General features: G+C 45.8%; 1 protein-coding gene across 2 annotated transcripts in view; it reads right to left on the reverse strand.

The window, feature by feature from the left end:
- Positions 1 to 10,566, reverse strand: part of LOC125390519 (protocadherin gamma-C4) — a 182,652-nt gene extending 172,086 nt beyond the window's left edge. The window contains exon 1 of one of the 2 annotated variants that reach the window (XM_087896098.1): positions 7,959 to 10,566. In XM_087896098.1, the coding sequence (XP_087752224.1) occupies positions 7,959 to 10,379 (2,421 nt within the window). In that variant the 5' untranslated portion in view covers positions 10,380 to 10,566. Of the gene's footprint in view, positions 1 to 2,487; positions 5,088 to 7,958 lie in introns of those variants that run through there. The other variant, XM_085699957.2, reaches the window with a different exon arrangement.
- Between the last annotated feature and the right edge of the window lie 321 nt (positions 10,567 to 10,887).

Here is a 10,887-nt window from a genome sequence, read left to right on the forward strand (position 1 = left end):
ATCAATGATTAGATATTGGATTATCATGTAACTGGCTCTGTTATAAAAATAGCAGTCTCTGAGATATTTGCCTTGTTTTTATCATATGATGTCCGATATGTGATGCCCCCTGTCATGTGACGACTCTGAAATAAAAAGCCCCAAGCAGATGCTGAGCAGATGAGAATGCCATGTTCTTGGACTTCTCAGCTCCCAACAACCAGATAAAAAAATCTTTATTTTAAAGATAAATTTCCAAGTCTCAAGTATTTTCTCAGAACAGCAAAAGTCAATGGAAAGTTATCAGCTCATGGGTTTATTTCAATATTCTGAAGTGCTCAATCATCTCTAGTAGAAATAGATTATATTTCCCTTAAGATTTCCGTTTTCTTGTTTTCTCTACTTCCTGCCTTTACATTCTTTTCCACAAGATTCCACCATATATAAATCTTTAATGAGTTTTAAATATAAATATAGTTTTATATGCTTACAGATATTGTCTTCAGTATCTATTGACTCACACATTTCAATGTTGTATTTTCTAACATATCAAGGGAAAATTTGTCCCTTTGAGATGCAATGAAATATATTTAGGCTTGTTTTTGGATAACCCTCTCTTGTAGCTACAGGAGTAAAATAATTTCACAGATTTGAGAATGGACCCACAACTTCTGACTAAAGAAAGTTCTAGAACACACACAGGATTCCTATTTCATTGCTGAAATAGATGGCCTGGGGATCTCTTGCAGAGTCAGAAAAATATTTTCCTCCTGTTTTGAAATAATATTTTTTTTGTGTGTTGGCATATATTCATTGTATATGAAACTGGATTTCATAGGATATTTTTATACAAATATATATTGTACATTGGGCATATGCCCCTCTATCCACCATTTCCTCCCGTTTCTCTCCCTTTCTCTCCTGTTAGTCCCGCTTCCCTATCAGTCTCACTTTTATTTGCATAACACACATGCGCACACACACGCGCGCGCACACACACACACACTCTCTCTCTCTCTCACACACACGCACACACATGCGCACACACACACCATTTTATGTATCTATATAAAACTTAGTGTCCACAAATGAGAGAAGTCATAGCATTTGTCTTTCTGAGATTGACTTAACTTGCTTAATATTAACTAATACAACTTAACTATCTACAGTTGCGTTCAGTTTTCTGCAAATAACAAAGCTTCATTTTTCTTTATGACTGAAAAATTCCACTATACACACACACACACACACACACACACCCCACATTTTCTTTATTCAATCCTCTATTGATAGATATCTAGGTTACTTAGTCATCGTGAACAGTTCTGCAATTAACATTGATGTGCAAATATTTCTGATATGTTGACTTACAGTCCTTTCGGTAAATATCCAGGAGTGATACAGCTACATCCCAGGTTTTTAAAAAAAATCTTAAAGGGTGATAAATACCAGTTCCTGATTCATATGGTTTAGGTGAGTGAACTTTCCACCTTCAGACAAAAAAGATGAAATCAACACACACACACACACATTTTAGGCACAAGGGTTTAGTGATCTGACTAATATCTACTTTTCCTTTTGAGATAGTTCTTGCTCTTTTGCCCAAGTTGGTCTTGAACTCTAGGCTTGCGTAATCTCACCTCCATAAACATACTGCTATAGCTGTCTCCTTCACTTCTTATCCTATGATTTTCATGTCCTTAAGATATGAAGACCGGCATGTGGTGGCACATGCCTCCCAGCCCTGGGGAGGCAGAGGCAGGAGAATTTCTGTGAGTTCGAAGTCAGCCTGGTCTACAAAGCATTTCCAGGACAGCCAGAACTGTTACATAGAGAAAACCTGTCTCAAACAAAACAAAACAAAATGAAACAGAACAAAACAAAACAAACAAATGATGTAAAGACTGTGGTCTGACTTGGAAAAATTCTGACAAAATCTTATGGAAGCATAAAATACTTCACATTTATTCTTTCTCCCCACTTGTGTCAGTCAGGATGGGTTGGTGGGCAGGAGTCACCCAGTCCAAATCACAAGGGTTAATATGTGAAAGGGCAGCTGAGGTCCAGCTCAGTGATCCAGCAGGTGATTGGCATGTACCAAGACCCTGGGTTTTACCCCAGCAATTGAACAGGGAGAATGAAATTGTGAAAGGCCCATTTCTCACAGGTGTGTGCACCACTTTGAGTCACCTACAAGGCTCTTCTCTCATTACAGTCACTCAAGGACATAGGTTGAAGGAACTTCAAAGGGTAAGAGAGAGAACTGGAATCCTCATAATGACAGAGTTACCTCTGGAAGTGCCACATTACTGCCAATACTCACAACATACTGACCAGAACTACTACCCAGGCCCACTCAGCTATAACAAGGCCAGGAAGTATAGTATTCTCATGGCCACGTGGGACACAGTTAGAGAAAACAGAATGCATAATTACATTGTTGTTTTAAGGTTTTATAAGAACCACACTGGCAATAAATGTTCATAACACTCAAAGGAGTAAACTCACCTCAAGCAGGTTGGGGTCGTCTTTTGTTTCAAGTAAATCTTGAGATGTTATAAGAGGCTCGCTTTTCCCACAGCTCTCCTGGCTGATGAGTGTGTCTGCATAGTTGGGTTGGGGGAAAATCAGGTGACTCTTCCTAGAGCCTGTGGTAAGAGAAACTTCCTGGGAATAGGTCTGCAGGAAAGCCTGCACCCCATCCAGACCCACAAAGTGAGAGGCTGGTATGCCAGCCAATCCATTTCCTGAAGCTTGTAGCAGGCGTGATGAATGCCAGCGTCGTAGCCTGAGCGCCAGCAACACAATGACAAAGGCCAGGAAGATGCAGGAGACCACAGCTACTGCCACCACCAGGTAGAGTGTGAGGTCTGAATCTTTGGGATTAGTCGGGGTGTGAATGCTTTCCAGGTCCCCCAGGACCTCTGGGATGCTGTCAGCTATTGCTATGGTGAGTGTGACAGTGGCCGAGAGAGGGGGCTGGCCGTGGTCCTGCACAGACACCACCAGGCTCTGCTTCAGAGCATCTCTGTCCAGCAGGGCCCGGGCAGTGCGTACCTCACCTGTGTGCAGCCCCACTGAGAAGAGCCCTGGCTCGCTGGCCTTGAGCAGGCGGTAGGACAGCCAGGCGTTCTGCCCCGAGTCTTTGTCTACTGCTACCACCTTAGTCACCAGGTATCCAGGATCTGCAGAGCGGGGTGCCAATTCAACACCAGTGGAACCATCAATTGGGAGAGCAGGATAAAGGATCTCAGGCATGTTGTCATTCTGGTCCAGTACAAATAGGCTCAGTGTCATGTTGCTACTGAGTGGAGGGTTCCCACTGTCACTAGCTGTCACCAGCAACTGCAGGTCTCTAAACTGCTCATAATCAAAGGAGCAAAGAGCATACAGGACACCAGTATTGGAGTTGATAGAGATGTAGGTTGAAAGTGGCGCCCCCTGAAGTGTGTTCTCAGCCAATGAATAAGTAATTTGTGCATTCTTGTCAGTGTCTGGGTCCTGTGCCGTAACGGAGAAGATGGAGGCTCCCCTAGGATTATTTTCTGGAATATAAGCTGAATAGGAGGCATGGGTGAAGGTAGGAGGGTTGTCGTTGATGTCCGACACAAGCAGAATGATATGAGTTTCTGTGGACAGTGGTGGTTTCCCCCCATCGGTGGCTCGTAGACTGATATTATATTGAGACACCTGCTCACGATCCAGAGATTTGGCTGTCACTAAGCGGTAGTATTGGTCTATTGATTTTTCTAGAGTAAAGGGCAGATTGCCTAGGACAAAGACCGTGACTTGTCCATTCTGGCCAGAATCTCGGTCATGTACATTGATAAGAGCAATTTCTCTTCCAGCAGGGGCTTCTTCTGGGACTGAGCCTGTGAGGGAAGTGGCTGACACTTCTGGGGCATTGTCATTCACATCCAGAACCGTGACGAGAACCTTGGCTCTTGAAAAAAGACCTGGTCCATCTTGTGCTTCAATTTTGATTTCATAGAATACAGCATCCTCATAATCGAGACTTTTTAATATCGATATATCTCCTGTCACCGAATCGAGATGGAAAACCTGAGCAATTTTTCCAGGCATTTTATCCAAAATATAGGAGACTTGGGCATTGAATCCTTCATCAGGATCAGTGGCATTCACTTTGATCAGCCGGGTGCCCACTGGCACACTTTCCAGAACACTGACATGGTACTCTGGCTTAGTAAACACGGGCGGGTTGTCATTGGCATCCACGACTATCACCTTAATGCACAACTTGCCGGTGTGAACAGGGTCTCCACCATCAGAGGCAACGAGATCAAGCTGATGAACTGCCTTTTCCTCACGATCCAAGGCTCGCTCCAGCACTAGCTCTGGGTACTTGACGCCATCGGTGACACTGTTCACAGCTAAGGAGAAGTAGTCACTGGGGTTGAGCTTATAGTTCTGCAGGGAGTTCATGCCCACATCTGGGTCAAATGCAGTTTTAAGTGGAAATCGAGTTCCAGGATCTGTTAATTCACCAATTTTTATTTCCAATTCCTCTGTTGGAAAACTAGGCGCATTATCATTAATATCGCTTATATCGACTTCTACCTCAAATATTTTCAGCTTATCCTCCACAAGGATGTTAAAGCTTAAGAGACAGGGCGCGCTCTGGGCGCACAGCTCCTCCCGGTCTATCCTGCCCGCGGTGACCAAGCTGCCGCTTCGCGGGTTCAGAGAGAAAAGCTGCGACCTACCTCTGGAGACGATGCGGACCCCCCGCTCCGCCAGCTCGCGAGGCTCCAGTCCTAGGTCCTTGGAGATATTGCCCACGAAGGAGCCTTTGTCCAGCTCCTCGGGCACCGAGTAGCGGATCTGCCTGAAGCCAGTCGCACACAGCGGCCCCAGGAGCGCGCACAGCAAAGCCAAGGCTCCGGCGGTTCCTAGTCCCAGGCGGATCATTTCCTTTCTTGCTCTTTTCCCTCTGAATTCCCACGATGGGTCCCAGCCTTACACCCTCAAGGAACTAAATCTTTCATGGACTTAATTCACACACCACAGAGCTGACTGATGCTGTGGTGTGAGCTTGGTAGCCGCTTCTGTCTTCTCAGGCTGTTCTTGGCGTTTCTTTGCAGCAGGGAAATGGTGGACTGTGCTTCAGCGGCGCCTTTTCTTCTTGCATGGTCAACAGCGACACCCAGAGGCCTAATCGGTCACTGCACACTCCTAGGTAAACCCAAGTAACCCTTTGCTCCTCGCTTCAGTCCTTTTAGTTGGAGGCAAAGGGAACTAGTACTGATTTCACATAACTGAAGAGATATTTGTTAAATTGTGTGGCTCCAAGTTACTTTTCTTTGAGATGCAGTACTCTAACCTTAACTCCACTAATATTGCTTCAAGCAGAATTATCGTTTCCCAAAGGTTCAGTTTAATATTTAGACAGAAACATCAGCCATATTTATGGATTATAATTTTTGAAGTTGGTCTTTGATATCCCGACATACTAGTTTTAATACTTTTCACTTAACTGATTCTTTAAAAAGACACACGGTTGGGTGCCAGACAATGTGCTTTTTAAAAAAAAGATTTAACGTGGAATATATAGATCACCAGTTCTGTCACAGAGTTTATGTGGCTGAAAAATCACTTGGGGCTGACAGTGCCCTGAGATAACGACCACAGGGGGAGTGGCCGAGGAGGACGGCTGTGGAGCTCAGCGAAGGCCTTACTGAGAAGAGTGTGAGAAGAGTAAACCAGGGGAAACCACAGACCTCGGGCTACTGGAGACATTCACCTTGCCCCGGTGCGGCGGTGTATGAGGACATCTTTTTAAAAACTGCAGGTGGCGATGGTAAAGATAAGCTGTGTTACCCCCAGAACCCTCTCTTTTACATATTTTCTTCTTGTAGCACAGAGATAGAAACAAAGATAGGCATGGTGGTGCATGTTTTTAAGAGAGGGAGCATTAGAGAGGCAGGGGTGGGTGGATCTCTGTGAGTTTGAGGTCAGCCTGGTCTACATAGAGAGTTACAGGCCAGTCAGGGTTACACAGTAAGGTCTTGTCTCAAAATAAAACATAACAAGTAGAAATAAAACAAAAAATGTCATTTCAATCATGATGCATTGTAGATGTATCCATAAGGTATTTATTCTTAGGGGTTACTGCCTCAAAAGGAATCCTGTTTTTAATTTTCTTCTGTTTATACTTCATTATATACTTACATGTAAAAATATTGTGACACTCTGTTCCAAAGTGAATTCTGAGTTTATCTCATAGATACTTATGCGGTACTAACAAACACATGGAATACATTGCCCTAAATATTCTAGCAGATACTCTTAGATGTAATAAGGACCCAAGCACCATAGGAGATGTGAATCTACCTAATACAAGTTTCAATTAGTGCACGGTTATTTCCCGATGAACACAAACTGATTCTTAGTATTGGTATATCCACTGTTACTAAGTATATGATCAACACACTAAAACCAACACAGGAGGAACGGAAAAGAAAAACCAAGTGTTTATAAATGGGAACATTTTCGGCTTCTGATGAAAAAGGAAACTTGGAGAAAACAGCAATTGTATGATATGGTCTCTGAGTCCCTTCTATCGTCTCTGTGTATACCAAGGATAAAAATTACTTTTCAGGACAGAAAGTCAGTATGATTTCCAGATCTGAGAAAAATGAAGTTTCAGTGAAGAGAAACCTGTTACTGCTACTTTACCAGTGTGCTATCGGGTAAGCTCCCAAGGAGCATGGAGCTACCTCCAGAGACTGTTGTTTGCAGTTAAGCAGAGACACCATGACATGAAACTCTGTAAGGAATGTATGTCCTAGGGATGGAGGCGTGACTCAGTGGCAAAGCACGTGCAAAATGAGGTTTCTGTTTCAATATACACCACTTATGCACAAACATGTATGGGTTTGAGATGTAGCTCACTGTGAGAGTGCCCACCTATAGTATACAAGGCCATGGGTTTGATTCCTAACACTGAAAAAAAATGCATATTTCTTTTTTTAATCTTTGAGACAGGGTCTCACTTTGTAATCTTGGCTCTCTTGGAGCTTGCTATGTAGATGAGGTTTGCTTAGAACTCACAGAAATCTGCCTGTCTCTGCCTCCCGAGTACAAGGGGCTAAAGATGTGTGTCACCATGTCCAGATAAAATTTCTTCATTTAAACAGATACGGGTATGCAAACTAAGGAAAATAGGTAACTTCTCTGAAAATCTGGAGAAGAAATATTAAGATCAAGAGTGAGAATCACTGGGCAGTTGTGGCGCACACCTTTAATTTCAGCACTCGGGAGGCAGAGGCAGGCAAATCTCTGTGAGTTCAAGGCCAGCCTGGTCTACAAGAGCTAGTTCCAGGAGTGCTCCAAAACTACACAGCAAAATCCTGTCCCAAAAAACAAAACAAACAAAAAAGAGAAAGAATCATCAACCCAGGTGTTTTATAATTCATACACAGATTCAACTATAAAGCAAGCCTTACATTTAAAGGAGGAAGAGTCTTCAGTTAATAGAAATCCAATGTATGCATTGCATACACACATTATATAATGCATACATTGCAGTGCCGGGAACCTATCTCAAGGCCCAGTGCATGCTAGGCAGGTAAAGCACCACTGATCACCAGCTGCGACCCTTCTGGTTTTTTTTTTTTTTTTTTTTTAAAGAATCACTGGTTCATGCACATGAAATGATTGTCCCATGGATGGGAAAGCTAAGAAACCAGTCCAGTTGCTAACAGTATTCCTTTGATGATTCAAATGTCACCATCAAACATTAATCCATGATTTCCATTCATCCCACAATGATTTTAACTTCCAGTACAGCCCACGGACACTCAAAGCTACCTAGTAATAGTTCACCTGGATTCACTTAAACTTCAGTACACCTTCAAGGAAAAACGGGACTAAAACACACACATATATAAACACCCGGGGCAACTAAATAAATAGGTAAATTTAGCAAAATAACATGAGCATATTTAAGAAAAAGTTACCTGAGGGGTTTCTTCTCTTTTGTCATCAAGTAGAGACTGGGGTGCTGAAAGGAAGTCAGTTTTCCCACAGCTCTCCTGGCTGATGAGAGTGTCTGCGTAGTTTGGTTGAGGGAAGATGATATGGCTTTTCCCCGAGTCTGCCGTGAGTGAGACTTCATGGGAATAGGTCTGTAGGAAAGCACGAACCCCGTCCACTCCCACAAACTGTGAGGCAGGGATGCCCCCTAACCCATCTCTTGAAGCCTGGAACATGCGAGACATATGCCAGCGCCGCAGCCTCAGTGCCAGCAGCGCAATGACAAAGGCCAGGAAGACGCAGGAGACCACAGCCACTGCCACCACCAGGTAGAGGGTAAGTTCTGAATCATCAGAGTTGGCAGGGGTCCTGATGCTGCCCAGGTCAGCCAGGACCTCTGGGATGTTGTCAGCTATTGCTATGGTGAGTGTGACCGTGGCCGAGAGAGGGGGCTGGCCGTGGTCCTGCACAGACACCACCAGGCTCTGCTTCAGAGCATCTCTGTCCAGCAGGGCCCGGGCAGTGCGTACCTCGCCTGTGTGCAGCCCCACTGAGAAGAGCCCTGGCTCGCTGGCCTTGAGCAGGCGGTAGGACAGCCAGGCGTTCTGTCCTGAGTCTCTGTCCACCGCCACCACCTTGGTCACCAGGTATCCAGGCTCTGCAGAGCGGGGTGCTAGCTCCACACCAGTGGACCCGTCTGTGGGGAGGGCAGGGTACAGGATCTCAGGCATGTTGTCATTCTGGTCCACCAAGAACAGGCTCAACGACACACTGCTGCTCAGGGGAGGGGTCCCACTGTCCACCGCTATCACCTGCAGCTGCAAGTCTTGGAACTGCTCATAGTCAAAGGAGCGGAGAGCATAGAGGACTCCAGTGTCAGAGTTGATGGAGATGTAGGAGGACAGGGGCGCCCCTTGAAAGGTATCTTCAGCTAAGGAGTAGGTTACGTGGGCATTGTCATTACTGTCGGGGTCATAGGCCAGCACTGAGAAGATGGAGGTGCCTCTGGGGTTGTTTTCAGCAATGTAGGCGGAGTAGGACCCCCGGGAAAAGGAGGGTGGGTTGTCATTGATATCTGCCACCTGCAGTAAAAGGTGGGCGTCTGTGGACAGAGATGGGTTCCCTCCATCCCTCGCACTTAGGGTGATGTTGTAAAAGGAGAACTGCTCCCTGTCAAGAGCTCTGGTTGTAACCAGTCGGTAGTAATTGTCCACTGACCGTTCCAACTTGAAAGGCAGCATCTCAGGAAGCGAGCACGTGACAACAGCATTCTGCCCGGAGTCCCTATCGTGTACATTGAAAAGTGCAATTACGGTCCCCGGAGGAGAGTCTTCAGGAACAGAGGCAGTGGCAGATGTTATGTCAAATTCCGGGGCATTGTCGTTGACATCTAGAACGGTGACAACGACCTTCGTCCTGGTCAGAAGGCCTGGGCCATCCTGAGCTTCAATATCGATCTCATGGAATTTAGCTTTCTCGTAATCCAGACTTTTGGTGATTGTTATATCTCCAGATGTTGACGTTAGCTCAAATACATCTGCAGTTTCTCCAGGGGTTTGCTCCTGAAAATAAGTCACTTGAGCATTGTATCCCTCATCGGGGTCAGTGGCTGTCACTGTGAGTATCCGGGTGCCTGTAGGCATATTCTCAGGAACGCTCACACGGTACTCGGGCTGTGTAAAAGCAGGAGCATTATCGTTCGCGTCCAGGACCTTTACGCGGATGCGGCAGGTGCCGGATCTCACTGGATTTCCCCCGTCGGAGGCTACTAGAACAAGATGGTGAACTGCCTCTTCCTCGCGGTCCAAGGCACGCTCCAGCACCAGCTCTGGGTATTTGTTCCCATCGGCCCCAGTTCGTACATCTAGAGAGAAGTGGTCATTTGAGTTGAGTTCATACTTCTGGAGGGTGTTCTCTCCCACGTCCGCATCATGCGCACTCTTAAGAGGAATCCTGAATCCTGGTGTAGTCATTTCGCTGATTTTTAGTTCCGGCTCCTCTACTCCAAAGCGAGGAGCATTGTCATTAACATCTGTTACCTCCACCTCTACTGAATAAATAGTCAATTTATCTTCCAGTAGTAGGTTAAAGTTCATCAGACAGGGTGTGCTCTGGGCGCACAGCTCTTCCCGGTCTATTCTGCCTGCGGTGACCAAGCTGCCGCTTCTCGGGTTCAGAGCAAAGAGCTGCGACCTACCTCTGGAGACGATGCGGACCCCTCGTTCTGCCAGAGCTTGAGGCTCCAGTCCCAAGTCCTTGGCGATGCTGCCCACGAAGGAACCTTTGTCCAGCTCCTCGGGCACAGAGTAGCGGATCTGTCCAGCTCTGGCCTCCCACAGGGCGGCCCAAAGGGCGCACAGCAGGACCAGCATTCTGTACCGGGGCAGCTTCTGCAGCGTCGCCATTGCCCTTCTGCAGCCGAGTTTCCTCCGAACCCGCTTCCAGCACGGTGAGTGAGTCCAGTCCTTACCCCTTCAGGGTCTGAGACGACCAGTATTCACCGGTCCCAGGTCACCGAGGAAAGAGAACTAACGGGCGACTGCTTTGAATTTCCTTGCATCTTCTCTGACCGGAAGCTGCTGACAAACCGCCAGTCCTTTGTGTTATACCAGCCCTTTAGTGGGATTGGTTGATTGTCTTTTACTCCTTAGGTGGTCAACAGCGACGCCCAGAGGCCTAGCCAGTTTCTGCACTCGCGCAGGCAAACCCATTTCATGTTTTCCTGAACAGGAAAGTAACTTAAACTGACTTTTAAGTTACTCTCAAGAATGACTCTTACACTAACTAAGATGCAGTATTATTTACAGTAGAAGTAAGCATTTACAGGTAGGGACTTTTTCAGAACTCGTAAGAATAGTGTAAATATACGTAACCTGAGAATGGCTGCTATGAAAGTATTGCAGAATGTTTAAG

The sequence above is a fragment of the Myodes glareolus genome, chromosome 13, assembly GCF_982192425.1.
Source record: "Myodes glareolus chromosome 13, mMyoGla1.1, whole genome shotgun sequence".
In the NCBI taxonomy this organism is placed as follows: domain Eukaryota; kingdom Metazoa; phylum Chordata; class Mammalia; order Rodentia; family Cricetidae; genus Myodes; species Myodes glareolus.